Consider the following 21,401-nt stretch of genomic DNA (forward strand, 5'->3'; position numbering starts at 1 on the left):
ATATTTGCATGCACATAATTGAGTTACAAGTTCGATGGTTATTGATACATTGCATCAATTTTTTGAACTGGGATCATTTCATGTTAATTTCTTGTATTATATTCATTAAATTTAAGTCACTGAATTCAAATGAACAAACAAATGTTTTTTTGAGATTGATGAATTCATAGAGACTCCAGGGTGATTTTGGACGGTATTTTCCCAAGCATGTAATATTGTAATAAAATAATGAAACCCGAAATTAGTTACCTAGTTCGATGGCCGCTGTTTTCTTGAAACAAACGGAAAATATGTCCTTATGCAGGCAGACTAGACTCCACATGCCACCCTTATTATCTTGGAACGATGCTTGTTTTGTTGTGAAAGGCGCTCAATCCAATAAAAGATTATTTGGTATAAAAGAACTTGGATTTCTTGAGAACTCCCAATTTTTTAAGAAAGTCTTAAATACTAGTAATAAAACAGTTTTTAATTGGGGACTTAAAAGATACTTCAATGCTGAAATTAATATCTTTTTCTAATAAATATATTTAATGACTCAAAGTAATAAAAATAACTTCAAAGAGTGTTCAATTCCAGGGATCAAATAATATTATTTTTCTTGACTTTTTAGTTGTTTTCATATTACGGAAGTCTTTGAGCCTTACCTAATGGTTAAGATATGGCATAACTTTATTGTATCTATATTAAAAAAGAAAGTTGAAAAATAATTTTATTTAGAGGATATTAATGAGAGGCAGAAAATCTTTTTATATATCATTAATAAAACAATAAATATAAAAAGTTTCTTAAAAAACCTTGTATAAACTTATAAATATAAAAAAATCATCATAAATAAAAATAATTATTACCATATTTCCAACATTCTTTTAATATATCCTCTGTTTTTTTCGTCATTGAACATTACACAACTTGAAATGGCATGTTCAAACTGCGTGTTCAACATCATTTTTCTGGACCAAAAGTGTTCAATTCCAGGAGCCAAAAAAATACCCTTTTCTTGACTTCTGAGTTCTTTTTATATTGGGGAGTCTTAGCCCCTGAATAGTTTAAATAGTATTTATATTATTTAAATTTTATTATTTCTATATTAAAAAAATAAAAAATTATTTATTTTTAATGGTATTAATAAGAGGTAAAAAATATTCTTATATATTATTAATAAGACAACAAATATAGAAGATTTCTTGAAAAACCTTATACAAATCTATAAACATAAAAAAATTATAATAAATAAAAATAATTATTATTATATTAATAAATATTTTTTTAATATATTCTCTCTTTTTTCTCCGTTCAATAATATACAACTTGAAATGATATCTTTAAATTAAGTGTTTAACATTATTTTTATATAATATTTGAAAATGTGATGATAATTATTTTTAAAAATATTTTTTATTTTATTAAAATATATATTTTTATTTTTTAAAAATTATTTTCAGTCTTCAGTACGTTAAAATAATATGAAATCGCCCAAAACTAAAGAAAAAAAAAATATATATTTTAAAATATGAAGATAAACAGTATCTTCAACCGAATGATACTACGAAGAATCGTCTAATCGCATGCTGAAACCGAGTGCTCAAGATGACTTTTGCTATTTGCTGCCATCACCATCATCAGCATGAGAAGCCTAGATAGTTACTGATGTAATAGACCCGTGGATAACTGGGACCTACCTAACCCAGGATCCTTCATGCATGACCCCAAAATTCTTCTTCTACTGTGAGAACTCTCAAGCAGTCAAGCACACCACATGGCAACAGATTCGAATAAATACCACTTCAATTAAAATAAAGAAAAAATAACCAGGCTGCCATTTGTACCGACATTTGCAGCCACGACGAGTTGACGAACTCCCCGTCCAGTCTTTCATAAACCTGTAGACCTTTTGGTATGGCACAGTAATTTCCTAATCTGAGCGCACGCTCCTCCTATTTTTTCAAATGCATACAAACCGAAGGTCCGACCGGTGCTTTCCCCTCCAACCTGCCTCTAGTTCTTGGTTGCTCGTTGATTTTCGATGACGAACTTTTCAGGTGTGAAACCACTGAAAAGAAAAATGGCATGCCTAGTTTTTCTCTTCCTTTTCTCGCTCTGGACGTCTCTCTGCATCACGAGGGAGGGGAGAGGGCTTTCTTCCGTTATTAAATGAACATTTATTTAATTAAATAATTCCCTACTTGTCTTTTAATTAATCTTATTGCTAGTTTATTTGATAAAAATATTTTTTTAATTTTTTTTATTATTAAAAGTTTAGTTAAAAAAAAATATTTCTATTCAAATAAAAATTTAACTTGTTTTTTAATAAAATCAATTTTTTTATTTTGAACAGTTAAATACTTTTCAAAAGTTATGAAAAATTTAAATATATTATATTATTTGTTAATTATAATAAATTTAGTTCTCAAACTTTTAATTGTTATATATTTTGTTTTGAATTTTTTTTTTAATTTCACTCCTTAAAATTTGATTTGATTTAATTTTATTTTTATATTAACTTTGATTATTATTTTTATAATTATTAATAATTTTTATAATTATTTTATAATTAATTTTTTTATATATCATTATTAGTTTTTTATTATTGATTTGATTTGATTGTTACTTATTTTATTTCAAATAATTTATATCATTATAATTATTCTAATCTTATTATCTTTTAATTTTTTATCTGTTAGATTTAATTTCTATTATTTTAATTATTATTTATTTTATTTAAAATCATTTTTTAAATTATTTTTTTCAAACTCATTCCTATTCAACTTTATAATTTATAAAATTTATTTCTTATTATTTTAATAAATTAATAAATTATTTTCTAACTTATTTTTTTGATATAATTAAATATTGAAAAGTATTTTTCAATTAATTTTTAATCACACTATTAAATATTATAAAATAATTTATTTTTTAACTATTTATTTTCTAATAAAATTATTTTTTAATAAATAAACAAGATATTGGTGTTGGACGCATTTGGATAAAAAAGGAAACCCCACCATCTATACTCGTTCATGTATCATAACATTTTTTTTTTAATCTTGGTATCCGAAAACCCATTGTATTCTGACTAATCTGATTAAATTGGCTTTAACCATTAAAAAATAAAACTCTCTTAATAATAATATGTTTGATATATAAAACTTGAAGTCAAAATCTTATTTTAAAAAAATAAACATCAAATTACTTAAATCATCAATGTTAATCACAGGAATAGGAAGTCATTTGAAGGAAACAAAACGTTTTTTTAAATTAAAAAGCTGAGATTGTTTTAAATAAAAAGGATTCACTTGAGGATTCTTGATAGGTCAGGAATCAATTGAATTGAGAAATCAAATTGTAGAGGACACTATTTTCCTACCCCATAATTTTTACTATCTATTGTCTCCATGACTTGAAAGGTTCGAAAAGAGTAATTTCTCAAGAACACAATAGTTTTTGTATTCTTAATATTCAATTGGATATAAATTATAACCTAATATGTGGGCTGACTTAATGATATTTCACATTGAAAATGAAAATAAGAACAATGAATCTGATGAGTGAAAAGGGGAAAAACAAACACTCTAAGCAAAGAGAGGGAGGGTTAAAGAAACTCAACCCTCTTAATTGCATCAAAAGTCAAAGCCAAAGCATCACCTTTCCTTATAATGCACACAAAACAATAAAATACAAATACTACCAAGCACCGTATATCTCCTCTTGTTTTCGGGCGTACAAAACCCAAAAGATAAAATAACACCGCACAGAGAAAAGAGAGCGGAAAATAAACGGAAGCCAAAACGAAACGCCCCGCCCACCCCACCCCACCCCCCCACCTAACGCGTTTACCACCACCACCTCGTTTCCCTCTCCTTCCGCAGCCTCATTTGCGAAGGAAAACCACATTCCTTCATTTACCTCCCAATCCTTCCATATCCCTTCCCTTTGAGAATAAATAAATATCCTCTCCTATCATCATCATTATTATCATGTCACAGATCCATGGGAGAAGGCCCTCCAATAATCTTCATTAGATCCTCATCATTCCCCTACACCGCACCCCACCTGATTTGACCACCGGGAAGCGACAGCCCCTCCGCAAATCTCCACCGTCCGATCCCAAAAAGACCCACGATGAAGAGCACATCACGATTATTCACGATCAGTCTAGTGGCGTCATGGTACTGCTCAAACATAGGAGTTCTGCTGCTTAACAAATACCTGTTAAGCAATTACGGGTTCAAGTACCCGATCTTCTTGACCATGTGTCACATGACAGCTTGTAGTTTGTTAAGTTACGTCGCAATTGCGTGGATGAAGATGGTACCTATGCAGACGATTCGGTCTAAAACACAATTCTTGAAGATCTCGGCTTTAAGCTTAGTGTTTTGTGTGTCGGTTGTGTTTGGTAATATTTCTTTGAGGTTCTTGCCTGTCTCTTTTAATCAGGCTGTTGGTGCTACTACGCCGTTTTTCACTGCTGTTTTCGCTTATTTGATGACTCTTAAGAGAGAGGCTTGGCTTACCTACGCTACCTTGGTTCCTGTTGTTACCGGGGTTGTTATTGCTAGTGGGGTAAGTTGCCTTTTTTTTTTCTTATTTATTTCAATTGGGGGTTTTGTTTCCATTATTGATATGGGCTTCTTGAGTTTTACTGTCATTTTTGTGTTTTGTTATGTTTCGCAAGTGGGTTCCCTTTTAATTGGTTTCTAGCTGTTTTAGTTGATTTTTTTTTCGTGTGTTTTATGCTAGCCTGGGAAGGAATGGGATTTGGTTTTCTATTATCTTAGTGCTCTACAGGATTTAGTTTACATTGTTTGAATTTAGAAATCTAGGATTTGCCGTGGTGGAAATAAAATGGATTGTCGGCATCCAGATTTTTCTAATGCATTTTGTTTTCCGTGTAGTATGTTGGTTTGACTTTTTTTTCTGTGTTAGCAATTTCTCTGGCAGCTCTTCGGAAGTTCAGTTTTCTATTTGATTTTTAGGAAGTTTTCCGTTATTTATTTTGGTTTTGAACTTTAGTAGATAGATAAACATGTTCGGCATGTTGTCAGTGTTATTCCTTCTCTTTGATTTTATTTCGATTTCGAAAATAGTTGATGTCTGTTGTGTTTGTGTCATGGAAGTGATTACATTGGAGCGAAGTGTTTTAACTCTGATTTGTCTCCGTTACATGGAACAGGGTGAACCAAGCTTTCATCTATTTGGGTTTATAATGTGTATTTCTGCCACGGCTGCAAGGGCACTCAAATCAGTGCTGCAAGGGATTTTACTTTCTTCTGAAGGGTAAGTATATTTGTATGCACTTTTGCAACTGAAGGTGATGGCCAGGCTCTTTGTATGCTGAGAAGTTTGTGTCTGTTTTTTTTTTTTTCTTTTTCTTTCTCTGCAAGGGAGAAGCTGAATTCTATGAACCTCCTCCTATACATGGCTCCGATAGCTGTTGTAATTTTACTCCCAGTAACACTTGTCATGGAAGAAAATGTGGTAGGTATCACAGTGGCTCTCGCCAGAGATGACAGTAAGATCATCTGGTACTTGCTATTCAATTCAGCACTTGCATATTTTGTGAACCTGACCAACTTCTTGGTTACAAAACACACCAGTGCTCTTACTCTCCAGGTACATCTTTGATCTTGCAGATTTGCGAACTTTTTATTATTTTCTTTATGCCTTTTGCAATTATCATATAATACTCATGCATGCCTTGGTGAGTCAATTTGATGAAACTATTATTTATTCTAGTGAAAGGCCAACAGAAATGAGATGGTTTAGTTCATGGTGATGCCTTTTAAGCTTTTAGAATGTGCGGAATCTTTGGCTTCTAAACGTGTTAGGTTCAATTCAATGTAATGAGTTTCTTTTTTGGCTGTTTTTCTGTGAGTTTCTTTCCAGAAGCTATCAGCTCAAGATCTGTCCTTTTTTTTACTCTAGAAATAGTTGTTGACACACAATTGTTCAACCTTTCAATTATATTTCTGTGTATTTTCATATAGATGATAGACTGCCAGATCCAAAGAACAAGATTTGACTTTGTACATAGGGTTGCAGATTGTTAGGAGGGGCTCACTAACTGGAAGATTTAATTAGATTACTTGATTGCCTCTGTTTTTATTGCTAATTATAGTGAATAAAGTTATTGAATTTTATTACTAGTGGAATATCTGTCAATTCAAACAGAGATGCTGAGATAATTCACGTTACAGTTACAAGAAGAGCACACGGACTGGTAAAAATATTTATTTTAGAAAAACTCAACATGAGACTGAAATCAACAAAAGGAGTTTCTCACTGTAAATCTTGGAGGGTAGATCAATATTTGCTTGGCTGAATAAGTATAAACTAAGTGCCCGTGCTTTATAAACTTCAAATGTCATTTGAGTGCATGCTTCGATCTTTATTATTGCTGCATGTGCCATGTTGATGTATAGCAGAATGATTAGATTTGATAAAACGATCTTCCTTTAAAAATAAAGATTGAAGCTTTAGGATTGAGCAAGGAGCGATAGACAAAGAATGATGCAGGTTAAAGTAGTAAAAATGATTCAATATCATCAGCTCACAGCTATAACATAACTTCATCGAAGATTCCAACTAGTTTGATATCATGATTTCCTTAAACTAATAATAATAAAAAAGGTTTTGCTGAGTTGAACTGTTTAGGTGCGGTCTCTCATTTTGGGTTTATATTGTCAATGAATTTTGATATTTGTACCCATGTTTTCTTCTGTTGAATTGCTGACATTTCTGCCTCACCTTTTAGCATAATTTTGAGAGGCTATGAGCTTTGAGCTAACAAAGAGCTCTTGTTCTTCCAGGTTCTAGGTAATGCAAAAGGGGCCGTGGCTGTTGTGGTCTCAATTTTAATATTCAGAAATCCTGTGTCTGTTACCGGGATGCTTGGTTACTCGCTTACAGTCTTGGGAGTAATCCTCTACAGCGAAGCCAAGAAACGAAGCAAATGATGCGTGATTCTAGAAAAGCTTGGAGTGCCATTTTCACACTCTGTTTATGCCAGTGCCAGACGGCAACAACCTTCCTAGGGGCAAGTTTGGGCTGTGGTTGGTGCCGTGGATTTTGGATCTCCGGATTCAATTTTTGTGCTCGGGAAACCCTGATTGATTGGTTTACTTTTGTATCAGCAGCAAGAGCAGGATTGGGCAGAAGTAGAATACTCAAATAATTGATTGATTAATCTCTACTATTCAAGCTTGGGGGCTGTGGAGAAATATCATTTTTATCTTTTATATTCTTTCAGGAAAAAGATCGTAGAATCGGGTCGCTACCCCATCAGTTTGTCATTAACATTTGTCATATTGATCAATTAATGAAAGGAACACCCAAAAACTTCACTATTTATGCATTTGTATCCTCTGTTATTGAGGTCTCCAATGGATGAGTGCTGGCGAGGGTTGCCGTGTTTTGTTCTCCTAGGGTTTCAGCATTTTCAGAAAGGAATGATCAAATGGTGGGCAATACAGGTCGCTCGTTATATCGGATGAGATAATAATTTGTAGCTAACCATAACATTGTCGGATTGAGTCGAGCCGAGTCGAGGATTTCATTACGTTTTAAAAATTGATAAAATTATATTTTACTAGAAGGGTAAATAATATGGCATTACATCGCGACCTGAACACGACACCGTTGCCTTCCTTAATTCTGGGGGGGAGGGGGGGCACAATTTGCAGATGAACACAACTACAGTACAACCCTTTCACCCGGGAGAACTGGTAATCTTATTAATTATTCTCTTAGATCCACTGCAGACACCAAAATAGAATATAGAAATTAAAAATATCTATTTGAATCTTTTTTCTATATGTTTATTTTAAATAAATTATAAAAATAATTAATAAAATACCACTTATTACCTATACTTGTAAGATTAATACCTCTCCCTTGTTATCTTTCTAAAATTTGTGTTTCAAAAATATTTAAAATAATATATTTATTTTATTTTTTTACTTAAATTTGTTTTAGTGTTTTTATATTATTTTGATGTATTAATATTAAAAATAATTTTTTAATAATAATAATAATAATATTATTTTAATATATTTTAAATAATTTTTTTTAAAAAATAACTATTACAGGATTTCCTAAACCCTGTCCCAAAAATAAATATTAAAAAAACAATAATTACTCATCGCTCTCAATCAGAACAATAATGTTGAAACCAACGCTAGTGGAGTGAAGTTTATTGAAGAAAGTTCAGGAATCAATCAAAGACCTGGTCAATGATGCCGATCTTGACTGTTCCTCCTTTGGATTGTCTCCCCAAGCCGTGGATTTTAGCCGGCACTCGTCTCCCTCCTCCAATCTGATGGCATCCAGCATTAACGCTGCGATCGCTACTTCTCCATGGACGTGAACTTGGCTAACATGGACAAGATGTTGAAATGCGCTAATAAAGATGATATTGTCACCTTCAAGGTGGATGATGGCGGCGATTCTGTCACGTTCATGTTTCAAAGCCCTAGCGAGTGGCAATCACTCAGTTTTTCCAGCTATTACAGCCGAGTATGTTTTTTCCTGTTTGGCCGCTGAGAAAGTGAGACACAGCGGGATTCTTTTGTTTTGTTTCTTTCTTTGGTTCGTATATGATACTGTTTGTTGGCATATTACAAGTGGAGATAGAGAATACTTTTCGCACAAGTAGGGCTTGGTTTGTGTTGTAATTGATGCGTATAACCTTAAGTCGATTTTTTCTGATTTTCAATCGCTTATCGACTCATCAATCATCACTGGACCATTGCCTTTGCTTTGGAATACAGTGCGGCTTAACTTCTGTTGGAAATAAATCAAATAATTATTACACGGAGACCTGTTGCAGCCAATCTTACCTTCTTCATAAACTCCTGAAACTATTTACTTAACCGATCACTGATGTCCTTAGACCACTCGATGGTCACATCACACCCACTTATTCGTCGGAAACTGCAAATTGATGGAGCTGGATATGAAGGGATATATAGCACGAAAGTGTCTCGTTCGGAGATGAATGTTTGGGGAATGTGCTGCGTTTTCGAAAAATATATACGCAGCAGAGAGGTGTAAATTTGTTAAGAAGTGTCTTAAACTAACCGACTAACATAATTAACCATTATTCATGTTGGAGTCTCGAAGCTAAGTACAACAAAAGATAGCATCTGACGTCTTTAGATACAGTGCCTTCAACTCTGCAAGTTATCCTTGAAGGCATCGAGATTTTTGTTCCCGAACCCCCAAACTGAAGCAATTCTTCGTTGTAACTAGTTTCTATTTTAACAGCACGGATTGGGAATAGTAACTCGAGCATCTAGAGCCACTAGGATGGGAAATTTTAGAAGAGAAATAGAGTAACTCGAGCATCTAGAGCCACTAGGATGAGAAATTTTAAAGGGCTAAATGAGTAGTTATCAATAACTACTTTATAGAAAAGAAATAGTTAAGAGTAAATAGAAACATTTCTTCTTAGACAGCAACTTGTGCTTGACATCATTTGTTGTTGTTCTTTTTTTTTTCATCCGCCAACCTTGCTTAACGATAATGGAGGCATTATAAAGAGCATAAGATTCTTGACATTAAATGCAGAAACCCGATATTCATAGGATGGCCTTGGAGAAGTCCCTCTTTCCATCATAATAATACAATCATTTTCCATTCAAGATTTTTTTTTTTTTTTAATAAAGTCGCTGAGATAATTGAGCTTTTACGCCTTCTCTCTCATAGTCTCATGTTTAGAATTGCGCGCAATTTCTTCTATATACCTTTTTGAGAAAAGCCTCCGCCATTGTGAGTCAATTTTTCTACAAAAACTGTTATGCAGAATCAATCTACCATATCATTTATAAATTATAACAATAAATATAAATATAAGATATATAGATAAAATACAATGTTACTCGCTGGCGATAAATGCATTTTCATAACGTCTGTTTTATGTTTATTAATCTAGTCTACAGTGCAAGTGATAGGCTAAATCGACTAACATTCTTCATTTTTTTAAACCTTGAGCCCCTGTCCTGGTTTCAATAAGGAAGCCCCAGTGGACATGGGAACCACCAAACACTCGCATCGAAAGCAATAGTGGCCAGACTTGGAATAACAAGAACAGACGGGTAGAGGATGGGGTACTCTTAATTACCATTATTCGATGAATGAATATGGTTGGGCTATGCAATAAGGTCTTCTTTTATGTGGAAATATATTATCTTAATCTTCTTCCAGCCAATCATAGACAAGAAACAAGATGATGTTGGCACGTAGGGGACCGCAACGATTGGCTCGATATTGAGCACTCACGGAAATAGACATAAATCTCTGTCGTTCTCAAATTATCAATGAGAACACCATAGAGTTTGTGGAATCCATTCCCAACTATGATCCAAAGAAACTAATAATTGGATGACAACGAGATCCAGTCAGGCATAAGTGAAAAGAAAGAACGATGCCGTAGGAGTGAGTTGGTTAGTGGTGTGATCGGGAGGGAGAGATCGAGACCAGTTATCAGGTGCAACCGGTTATCAGGTTGCACCAAGTCCGAAACGCGCTTCAATCAGGCAGGCGAAAAGGAATAATGAACTCCGTTAGTTTATCAGGCAGGTCCTCTAGAACCATCGGGGTATTCATTTCTTGTTTCTCTTTCTCGTTGAAGAAGACAACGTCCTGCAGTTTCCGGGTCAACAAAAATCTAGCCAGGTTCAGGGTTAGCAGGCAATACTGGTTTCCACGTAAGGATTGAGCTTCTCTCATGTTGAGCCTCAGAGAATAAAAGTCAAAATCATAATCTTTCAGAAAGAGATGATGGTTTAGAAGATGCCTAAAGAGTGTAATGTAGATGATTTTTAATATAATTTTTTATTTAAAAATATATTTAAATAATTTTTTTATTTTAATATCAGTATATAAAAATTATATAAAAAACATTAATTTTATTTTTTAGGTTAAAAACACTTTAAAAAATATCCAAAAATAAAAACCTCAGCAATTAAAAATCTATTTCGGAATATGATTGCTATTGTTTTCTAAAATATTTTTCATACCGAACTAATTATATTAAAATGATGTTTTTCTATTTTAAAAAAATATTTTAAAAATTAGCATATCAAAATGATATAAAGTATATAAAAAAATATATTTTTGAAAACATGAGATTACCAACACAACGGCAGCCTGAATCTACACCCCATCAAATCTCGATCAACCGGAAAGAAAATGTGGGTAGTCTTCTCAACTTAGACAGACTGGCGCTCTGGTCCAAAACGAAGCAGCATGCTTCTTGAAAACAGACAGCCCTAAAGGGCTCCTGTCTGGATTTTGACGCTTCCAGGCACACACATCTATAAGCCAGGTGTTTCATGGCATGACAAAAACATAGGAAATACATGGAAAGGGAATACTATCAAGATCTAATTGATCTCTTCCCATACCAGTAGCCCCTCTAGCCTAGCCTAGGATTTAGAGATTTGATACATAATTACTGCAGGAGCCATCTACAGCTCATTGCTGCTGATTGTACTGATAAAGAAAGACAAACACGGACAGCTATGCCAAAATCAGAACATCTACAGCTCATTGCTGCTGATTGTACCGATAAAGAAAGAAAAACACAGACAGCTATGCCAAAATCACAAGATTGTTAAACAGACAAGGTGAAGTGACAGGAACTCAAAGAGCCTTATACAACTCATTTGCACATCTGCCAAACCCCAATTATGTCCTTCCAGGAAGAGACAGAACTGATTATATGCTGCATATTTCATGCAACACGTTTAAACTCACCTCTTTGGACTAGGCAGCCTGCAATTCATACAAGCTCATTGAGGTTTCAATGCATGTGAGCTTCTTTGAAGGGAATCACCATGAAACTGATCTATATGTGCACCAACATTGTTTGTTGTGTTTCCACTTAATGATAGACTAAGACCTGTCAAATTCAGATCATTGCTGTGCTTGTCCCAAGCTGCTTTGAATTGCAGGCCCTTGCATCTTCGGATACCAGGAAAAAATAAAATGTAAGCAGCTAAAGCAAATAGATAATTATTGCAGAGTACACTCTTAAGTAGAAAAATCTAATAATCCTTACTGCTGGAGCAAGATCAGTATCTCAAGAACACTTGATCTGATTTGTTCCCGAGCTACTCTTAATGCTGCTTCCTTGTACAGCAAAGCAAGTTCATCCACCAATCTGAGACCAGGACAGTGAGTTATAAAATCAGAAGCAAAAACTGCTCGCTCATCTAATGAAAATTTCATATGCTTGGAGTCACGGTTTGGCTCCAGAGAAGAAATGGAAATCACAGTTATTCAGGTCTTGGAGGAATGCAGGACATGACCATCAGACTGCTTAAATCAATTGAAGGTTAAAAAAGAAATTTTTTTTCCTTCCGATTCTAGCTAAAGATTCCAAAATGATAGACTAATGAAAAGCTAAGACTGATTAAAAAAATCTAGAAGTGTGTTAAATAACAACTTTTGGCCATCCCAGTGTAATGACATATTTAAGTGTATTTATGGCATTTAGTGTTCGGTCCTGATTAAAAGATAGTCATTGGTTCACCTTTCTAAATATGGTGTGTTCCTTATCCATGTCAACCACATAACTGTATGGACTCGTTTAAGAACCTGCACGAAGTCATCCATTCTCCCAGGAATTACTCATGAAAATCACAAAACAAACTTGAACTAAGAAAATGAAACAGAAAAAATCAACATAATAAAAAACTACAATTTCACTGGATAATATGACAAAACAAACTTGAACTAAGAAAATGAATTAGAAAAAATCAACATAATAAAAAAACTACAATTTCACTGGATAACATGAAAATTTCTTTTCTAAGCTGGTAATTCACTAGAAACTTCTATTAAACAAGGACAACTTGGGGAATATCTATATAACAAATATTAATCTGCGTAAAATCTAATTGCACACTAAAACAAGGACAACTTGGGGAATATCTATAAAGCAAATATTAATCTGCATAAAATCTAATTGCACACCAATTGCAATATCAAGCCCAAAAGAATTATCATGGGTAGGCATGCACTCTTACCAGCAGAACGGTTTCATCATCATCAGCATGCAGCCACTTAAAGAAAAGTGGAAAAATTCGACTAAAATGAGCCACCAACACAAGGCCAATACCATGTAAAAGTGGTTCTACAAATTTAAGCCATGCAACACGGCGATCCTTGTTCCTTGGTTGACGCTCCAAGTGACCTAGCATCTCACTTAGCATCTTCTCAAACCTGAAAATAAAGTATGGCAACAGAAAACATTGGTCAATAGAATAAGTATATAACTGGTTTATCAAGTGATTGACAAAAATATTACATGCATTGAGGAAGCATGTTTAAAAAGAAAAAAGAAAATATGCGATAATTTATTGCATAGCAGTTTAGTTATTTTTTATCAACAAGAAACATTACAATAACCAAACAAAATGCAAAATAGACATGGCCCGCTTAGTGACCTGAAACCAGGAAAAATAGTATTACAAATGCAGCCCCCACTAAAAACCAAAATGCTTACAAGTCCAATATCTATTTCTTCTGAGGTTTGAACCCCAGTGCTATAGCTAATAAACTTTATACATATCTACACCATCCCAAGAAGACATCAAAATCAACTACTGCCAGTTATAACATTCAGATCGTGTAGCCTTCTACCTACCCAGTTTATAGAAAGCAATGGTAATGGTAAATATAGTTAGAAAGCTTACAGCTTTACAAGGAAAAAATAAAAGAAAAGATACAACAGTGGAGAAGGTGGGTACCAAGGGCTGCGAGGATCGCTCCTTTGTATACAGGTCACAAGGAGTACAGACATCTCAACTACATGGCACCATATCTCATCATCAGAAGCAATATTCTGACAGCATGCATCAAGAATCACATCTTCATACCGACTCAGTTCAGCAGCATTCATGTTTTTTGCAAGATGTGTGAAACTTATCATGCCTTGTCCCTAAAACAGGAGGAAAAAAGAGTCCTGTCATGGAATCAACCATAACACGTAGGTTACTCATTCTATATTGTCTCCACATTATCCCTTTCCATTATCATAAATCCCAGCATACATAAAGACAAAATTTTAAAGATTGAAATGCTTAGGCATGTCACAGTAAGTTGACATGTGGAAAGGTGAAGGGTTTGCAATGGTTCAATATTGAAGAACATGATTGCTTTGAAATAGTAGATCTATTTCCTCTCCTACTCAACTATAAACACTCCACCCCTTGTATTTATATTGTTACACATTCTTTTGAAATACTATCCAAAAAATTCACATGCAGTGAAGCAGATGCAGAAACAAAAAGATTGAGCAGTTCCAAGCATTTTTAAGGTCATCAATGAAACACAAAAGCTGTCCATTATTTGTCACTCTATAACTAAAATGGCTGAAATGGAAGGGGGCAGAATGCTTATTATCAGCTTCATAAACAAGCCACAAAGTATACGACGTAAACACAAAATAGGAGATCTGTATATTTCATAAAAGGAAAGAACTTTGGATTACAGAATTTACAACTTAACCATCATGAAAAAGCATTGAAAAGACCAAAGTCTACGTCAATTTGAAGCAAACCAGCAATCAAAACCGAAGCAATTGTACAAAATAATAGATGATCGCATACTTTCACTTGCGGTGACCAGTGATCAAGAGCAGTCAACGCACATGGAATCACGAAATTACACAACTTTCCCAGATGCGGATAATCAACCTGCCAACAAAAAGATGAAAATGAAAAGGCAGTAAAAAACAAAATCCCAAAAATTAAAGAACAAAATAACCCAAGAACACAAACCTGAGTAACAAACCATCTAAACTGATAAGCAGCTACAATCGCAGACCCAACAGGAGCCCTGGCGGACGTGGCAGAAATCTCATCTGCGTAAGCACTCTTGTCGCAGACCCAACAGGAGCCCTGGCGGACGCGGCAGAAATCTCATCTCCGTCAGCACTCTTATCAATTGAACTCTCTTTGATTCCATCTTTCAATAAAGGCAACACCTCAGGCATCAATTCAATCACCAATCTCTTCTCTTCATTCAGTAAACCATCACCGTCACCACCAGACATCACTCCCAACAACTCACTAATCCTGCTCTCATTTCTGCCACCAAGATCACTCTCAGCATAAGCATTGGATAGCTCCTTGAAAGCCGAGTTAGCTTCAATTGCGAGGTTCTTAGGGATCCAAGAGAGCAATTCGTGGGTGGAGGATTGAGAGGAGGATAGTAATGCACATGCTAAAGTGAAGTCTTTGATTGAATTGAAAAGTTGGGTTTCGGTGATGGCATTATTGTTGGGGTTAGGGTTAGAGTTTTTGATTGAGAGAAGAGATTCGAGTGTGGATTTTGGAGATATTGGTGTGCCTTCAGGCGGTGTGTACGGGATTTGAGAGAGGGGGCTTAGAATGGTCTCTGACAACCTGAATTAAGAACAAATAAATTAGAGATTGAAAATTACTTAGGGTTTGCAAATACGTAGAGAGAGAGGGGGGGAGAGAGAGAGCTTACTGAATTAGATGGGCATGGAGAGCTGAGAGTGAATTCCACATTTTTTTCCTCTCCAGTCGCGCTTTCTGTCTTTTATTTTTCATATTTGAATCTTTCTTATATAGCAGGCTAACACAGTGTTAAAACGGTGGGAAAAGGGAGTCGTTTTGGGTGAATGACAGGTTTTGCCAGGGAAAAGAGTCCTTTTCTTTTTCTTTTTAACAGATATGCATCTTTCAAGCTTCATCCCAAAACAATTTCTTTTTTTTTCTTCAATAACTTCTATTTGACATTGAAGTATATAAACAGTATTTTGTGCATTCAATACAAAAATTTGCTTAAAAGATCTTTAAAAAAGTAATTTCTACAGATAATTTTATAAATATTATCTCTGTACAGATATTCTTATATGAATTTTTTTTTCAAAATCCAAATCTAAATAATTTCAGAATTCAAAACGTGATTTCTTTTTATTTATTTATTTTAACATAAAAGTAAATAAAATTATTTGAATGAGAACCTAAATTAAATTTGGAAAAAAAATTATATAAAAATATTTGAAAATATAATAACAATTATTTTTTCAAAGTAAATCTGAAAAAGAAAATTATATAAAAATATTAAAAAATATAGTAGTAATTATTTTTTAAAATCATTTTTTATTTAAAAATACATTAAATAACATTTTTTTTTTAAAAAAAAAAAAAAACCTTGTTAGCACTATACTGTGGTTAATTCTTTCTCTTTCTTTCTTTTTGGGTCGAGCAAATTACTAATCTCGTGTTTATGATTGCTGCCAACCACCATGGAAAGCCCTTCAGTTTAATCCACGCGTAAATCACGATTGAGAATAGGAAGAATGAGGAAGACGAGGCGTTTCAGACAGAGCAGACGCTTATCGTATTATGACAAAATTTTCCCTGGTAATATGTGGTAACGAAACCAGATACACAAGTAAGAAGCACTAATAGCATCCAATATTTGCAATTGAAATTCCTCCAGTCATTTTACAATTTTTGGGAGTTTGAAACCCATCTATCAATCAAACACAACAAACATGCTCGCTGAGAGCTCAAGGGAGAAGTTAAAAAAAAAAAAAAAAAAAATTGAAGGCAGAACCAAGTTTTGCCTACCCCTTCCAATGGAAATCGAAGGGTTTGGAAGGAAAACACACTGAACAGTAGATAAAGCCACACGAATAGATATCAAATTAAGGAAGAGATGTTTAAGCCTCCGGCACAGGAGCAGCTGCTCGCTTCATTGATGCGGACTTGATCAGATGGTTGTAGCTGCCCTTTTCCTTGAAAAGTTGGGAAAAGTGATGCTTGCAATATAATACACCCTCAAGCGCTGCATAGTTTGATGGCGTTATAGCACAGCCACCGTGAGAGCACTTGAAACATGACTTGTGGTAGGCTTGGCTCTCCACTGTTACCTGTAGTTTTTGGAAGAACAGACCATTACCATGATCCCTGGGTTTTTTTTAGCACAGACAGAGAGAACTCGCTAAAAAGGAAAACAAATAACTTCCACGCAAAGAGAGGTGCAATTTATTTTCCTGGAAACTTTAAATTAAACCAAATTGGCAATAATAGTATGCAAAGAAGGGTAGTTGAGAGGCCTAAACTTTAAATTAAACCAATATTGGATACTCATAGCCTAGTTTCTAAAACCTTAGATTGGGAGGTAAATCGATAATGATGACAATACTGGTAGACATAGCTCATGACCATCAAACCATCTACCAAGAAAAAACTATGCACTTCTCAGCAGAAAAAAAAGGGGAAACGGAAACTATAAGCATCCAGCTATCCAAGCTAGTAGATAGGGTTAGGGTTAGGAGTTGTGATTTATTGGATGCTAAACAACTTAAAATAGTCAATTAGGATGACACAGCCTTCCGACATGGATACGTCACTTGGAGATGCATTCTATCAATGCTGTTGTCATCACAAGCTATTCAATCCATGTCCACAAGAAGAAGAAGAAGAAGAAGCAGCTGCTGAAAAGAAACCTCCTTGAATTCATCACGTTCAAATTAATGTGGATAAAATAGCCCAGGCGTAAGTCATGTATTAAGTTACATGAATCTTCATTCCTAGCTCTCTAAAAAGGTGTTTGGAAAGATGACAGTGGTAACGGAAGAAATTTAATGTGTTTTTATTGAAAATATATCAAAATAATATTTTATTATTATTTTATAAAAAATATTTTTAATATTAACATATCAAAATCACCTAAAAATATAAAAATAAATAATTAAAAGAAAGGGATAAAATTCAAATTTTGGGGAAAAGCAGTTTCAGCTGCGCATTCCCAAATACTGCAGAAATCTGTGGCCCCACCGCTTTGACTTGTCAAATAAGCCCCAACTTCTTGTGAGAATACTTCTATTCACGTTTTATTTGTTTATATGGGGCCCATAAACAAGTATTAACGAGACAGCCTCATTCGACCAGACAAAAACTCAACCGAGCCGAGCAATCAAAATTAATGAAAGGAGTTCTATCAACCAGCCTTATATGCCTGTATATCACAAAATATTTGACTCCTACCTTCTCAAGCGGATAAGCAGTTTTACCGCAAGTAGCACACTTCTCTTGTGTCCCTGAAAACATACCAGCAGCTTTGCTAGGTGACCTTGTCTGAAAACAGAACATCAATAGAGGATCAGAGACATCTCCAGCAACACATCAGTCCATAAATGAAATTCACTAAAAGAAAATAAATGCCAAAAACAAAGTCTTTGCAGGGAATATGTACCAGTTCAGGAGTTAACTTCTCAGCTGACTTTGCAGCTGTTGAAAACCAAATTAATTGAAAATTTAAAAACAAATAAAAAATTTATGGATATCAAATAAAAGAAATTGATCCCAGCGAGAATGAGAGGCATACGCGACTGAAAGTTCTTGTTGAAGTTACCGGTCTCCTTAAACAGCTGGTCAAAGTGAGGCTTACAGTACAATACACCCTCCATTGATGAATAATTGCCTAGCTGAAAAAACATAAATTGCACAATCTAATCACCACAAACCAAAAACACATAATCTACTAGTCATCCATCCATTAAAATCTGGGAACATAGTGTGTGGATATTTCCCTCTAACAAAATCCGGGAAAATACATATAAAATCATCTGTTGGTCATGAGCGATTATCCCTAAAATCACTCTATAATATACTACTGGTTTTTATATGAAAGAGTTCTAACAAATGCTGCTTAAACATATTTAACAGGTCAATTTGTTAAACAATCCATTACCTAACAGCTAAGACGAATCACTTGGGTAAATTTGTCTTTGATGCCATGTCTAACAAGTGAACGACAACCCTAACAGTTGCAAATTTAAGCATTGCCAGCTACATTCTTGACTGGATTAACAGAACAAGAGAAGAAAATAGGGTACGGAAAATATTAAGACGGTATAAGCACCTTTAACGTGCCTTTGCAGTGAAAACACTTGAAGCAAGTTTTATGGTAAGCAACCCCATCTGCTGATAGAAGTTCCATGGGATACACAGTCTTCTCACAAGCCTTGCATTTCTGTTGGGTACCAGTAAACGACATCGTTCCGAGCGAAATGTATTATACCCTTTAGATCTGATGACTGTGTGCTGCTTACCTGTCTCGGATCACCTGCCAGTCCACAAACCCACAGATCAACTAATTATCAAATGGATAAAAAAGATTGAACCTTTGCAGATTAATTAGAATCAGTCAAGACTCGTGGAAAATAAAGTTTAAACTTCAAAAGAAGCACAATAGATCAGAGAATATATAATAATGAATGTAAACTTCAGGTTTCAAGATTGATAACCGATCTGAGACTTCGGAGGAATGCAAGGACTTCAATAAAAATAAATGCGAGTTAATTAACAAGAGGAAATAGAGAACAGTAGCACGAAAACAGAGACTGCAATGCAGTCAAATCCGTTTTCCCAAGGATGCAAAGAGGAGGCGCGTACCAAATTGAGATTTGAATAGGAGAAGACGGGATTGTTCGATCTGAGGGTCAAGGGAGGTGAGTGGAGGGAATTGAAATGATAGTGGAAGGGTCGAGGAAAGTGAAGGGAGCGGGGATTGGGCGCTTTTTGTAGCGGAGCGAGATGCAACGAAGTGGATGGTGATGATGATAGAGGGAGAGAGAATTTCAGAGGTTATAAAAAATATTAGAAGACAGAAAGAGTAGAGAGAGATGAAAAATATCTTCTTCGCTGGAAGCACTTACAGGCTCCACAAACACCTTTTGTTTGTCTGGTTCAACGAACTCCATCACGCGGTTTTTTTTTTTTTTCCTCCTAATCTTTTTGGTGGGCTGAAATTACACGGTGACCCCTGTTTTTTTTTTTTTAAGTTACCCTGATAATGCTGCGCGTGGTTAAAAATAATGGGAAAGGACAAATATGTCCCCTATTCTTGATCAATTCTCCTGACAAAAGGTTTCCCAATTCTGCATCTAATTTGATGTTACCTAATTTCCCAGATTCAAACTATTTTTTTTTTTTAATTTCAAACAATAATTAAATGGATAGAGGCTGAGATTTGGTGATATACTGATATTTAATTAAACGAGGGACTCATTAAGAGATTCATTTGTTTAAGTGAGAGCGTGATTGTACGTATTTTTAAAAATTTTAAACTTTTTTAGTTAAAAATTAATTTTTTTTATGTTTTTGATGTGCTGATATTAAAAATAATTTTAAAAAATAAAAAATATATTATTTTAATATATTTGAGTATAAAAATATTTTAAAAAATAATTACAACCACGTTTTTAAATAAATAAAAAAATATAAAAGATAAGGCAATCATTGAGGAAGATATTTAAAATCAATCAATAACTTGATTAGTTAATTTAATAGGTACAAAGATAATCAAAATAATTGATAAAAATTATGGTTTGATTTAAAAAAATTCAGGAAGCTCTTTGAAAAAAATATTAAGATATTAATTTATTTGATTCATCTAGACTTCACAATTTAATCCGTCAAATTCATTGTTCGAGTAATAGACTATACTAGGTAGGGGGTGAAAAAAAAAACCGATTAAATCAATAAAATAAAAAAATAGTTGAAAAAATCAAACTATGAAAAAAACCGATTAAACCAAATAAAATATTTTAAAAAAAATTAATTCGATTCAATTTTGATTTCATGAGTCTAAAAGCAAAAAACCGAACTGCACCGAAAAACCTCATTAGAAAGTCCAAAAAAACCCCAAGCAACTATAGAATTTTTAGTTTTTAATATAAAATAATTAAACCAAACCAAAAAAAAATCAAATCAAAATCGAAACCAGCCGGTTAAGTTTTGGTTTTTAAATTAAAAGAGTCGAACTAAATTGAAACCAATTGGTTGAAACCGGTTTTGATTTTTTTTCACAAAATGTTTTTTGGTTGTTTTTATAGGTAAAAACTAAACTAAACTGAAAATAATCATTTCTAATACCAAGTTTAAGAATTTTTTTTAGGACCATTTTTTTCTTTAATTATGAAATAAAAAAATAAATGATAAGCCAGATATTATAAATTTTATCTAGGACTATAATAACATTATGAAAAATAAACTAAAATAATTTACACAACAAATGTTAAGAAAATATAAAAAACAAGACTCAAAGAAGAAAAAAAGAGGGATGAAAAAAAAATGAGATCACCTCCACCATTATCCATGTAAATAGCAAATGAAATGAGTTGGCATTCTAAATTTTATTTAACTATACAATAATAATAAAAAAAATATTTGTAAATTTAAATACAAGTTAAATATTAAAATGACAAGTTGGCATTCTAAATTTTATCTACCTAGAAAATAATAAAATTAGATATTTATAAAATTAAATACAAATTAAATATCAAAAAGTTTATTTATGATTGCAATAATAATATCATGAAAGGTAAACTAAAATAATTTATAAATATG

General features: G+C 33.6%; 3 protein-coding genes across 4 annotated transcripts; 1 reads left to right on the forward strand and 2 right to left on the reverse strand.

Moving 5' to 3' along the window:
* Window positions 1–3,710: 3,710 nt before the first annotated feature.
* LOC105135987 (probable sugar phosphate/phosphate translocator At3g11320) lies at window positions 3,711–7,348 on the forward strand. The gene is made up of 4 exons (XM_011041150.1): window positions 3,711–4,563; window positions 5,174–5,277; window positions 5,385–5,613; window positions 6,810–7,348. Exons 1-4 carry the CDS (start codon window positions 4,123–4,125, stop codon window positions 6,954–6,956), a joined length of 921 nt encoding a protein of 306 aa, XP_011039452.1. The 5' UTR covers window positions 3,711–4,122; the 3' UTR covers window positions 6,957–7,348.
* A 2,935-nt stretch (window positions 7,349–10,283) lies between these two features.
* Window positions 10,284–15,639, reverse strand: LOC105136057 (ARM repeat superfamily protein). The gene is made up of 10 exons (XM_011041271.1): window positions 15,502–15,639; window positions 14,902–15,413; window positions 14,787–14,839; window positions 14,616–14,702; window positions 13,755–13,945; window positions 13,032–13,227; window positions 12,536–12,600; window positions 12,062–12,163; window positions 11,758–11,964; window positions 10,284–10,650 (listed from the first exon to the last, which is right to left on the reverse strand). The coding sequence occupies exons 1-9, from the start codon at window positions 15,582–15,584 to the stop codon at window positions 11,793–11,795; spliced, it is 1,461 nt and encodes a 486-aa protein (XP_011039573.1). The 5' UTR covers window positions 15,585–15,639; the 3' UTR covers window positions 10,284–10,650; window positions 11,758–11,792.
* A 788-nt stretch (window positions 15,640–16,427) lies between these two features.
* Window positions 16,428–19,736, reverse strand: LOC105136587 (LIM domain-containing protein WLIM2b-like). Of its 2 annotated transcripts, none has more exons than XM_011042096.1 (6): window positions 19,446–19,736; window positions 18,913–19,116; window positions 18,376–18,475; window positions 18,244–18,278; window positions 18,036–18,125; window positions 16,428–16,915 (listed from the first exon to the last, which is right to left on the reverse strand). In XM_011042096.1, the coding sequence occupies exons 2-6, from the start codon at window positions 19,045–19,047 to the stop codon at window positions 16,706–16,708; spliced, it is 570 nt and encodes a 189-aa protein (XP_011040398.1). In that variant the 5' UTR covers window positions 19,048–19,116; window positions 19,446–19,736; the 3' UTR covers window positions 16,428–16,705. The 2 variants fall into 2 exon arrangements, with proteins under 2 accessions (XP_011040398.1, XP_011040324.1); XM_011042022.1 differs by having other exon boundaries at window positions 18,913–19,124.
* Window positions 19,737–21,401: the final 1,665 nt, after the last annotated feature.

Source organism: Populus euphratica, unplaced genomic scaffold, assembly GCF_000495115.2.
Source record: "Populus euphratica unplaced genomic scaffold, PopEup_1.0 scaffold1.1, whole genome shotgun sequence".
NCBI classification, from domain to species: Eukaryota; Viridiplantae; Streptophyta; class Magnoliopsida; order Malpighiales; family Salicaceae; genus Populus; species Populus euphratica.

What these genes read in the sequence shown, in the direction of transcription:
- LOC105135987 (XM_011041150.1), top strand. Translation starts at nt 4,123, where the DNA reads ATGAAGAGCACATCACGATTATTCACGATCAGTCTAGTGGCGTCATGG. An exon ending in GGGTTGTTATTGCTAGTGGG is followed by an intron (nt 4,564 to 5,173) that starts GTAAGTTGCCTT and finishes TACATGGAACAG; the next exon opens with GGTGAACCAAGCTTTCATCT. An exon ending in CCAGTGCTCTTACTCTCCAG is followed by an intron (nt 5,614 to 6,809) that starts GTACATCTTTGA and finishes TTGTTCTTCCAG; the next exon opens with GTTCTAGGTAATGCAAAAGG.
- LOC105136057 (XM_011041271.1), bottom strand. Translation starts at nt 15,584, where the DNA reads ATGAAAAATAAAAGACAGAAAGCGCGACTGGAGAGGAAAAAAATGTGG. An exon ending in ACTGGTCACCGCAAGTGAAA is followed by an intron (nt 13,946 to 14,615) that starts GTATGCGATCAT and finishes CTCCTGTTTTAG; the next exon opens with GGACAAGGCATGATAAGTTT. An exon ending in ATGATGAAACCGTTCTGCTG is followed by an intron (nt 12,601 to 13,031) that starts GTAAGAGTGCAT and finishes GACTTCGTGCAG; the next exon opens with GTTCTTAAACGAGTCCATAC.
- LOC105136587 (XM_011042096.1), bottom strand. Translation starts at nt 19,047, where the DNA reads ATGTCGTTTACTGGTACCCAACAGAAATGCAAGGCTTGTGAGAAGACT. An exon ending in CAACAAGAACTTTCAGTCGC is followed by an intron (nt 18,279 to 18,375) that starts GTATGCCTCTCA and finishes GGTTTTCAACAG; the next exon opens with CTGCAAAGTCAGCTGAGAAG. An exon ending in CTGCTTATCCGCTTGAGAAG is followed by an intron (nt 16,916 to 18,035) that starts GTAGGAGTCAAA and finishes CAAAAACTACAG; the next exon opens with GTAACAGTGGAGAGCCAAGC.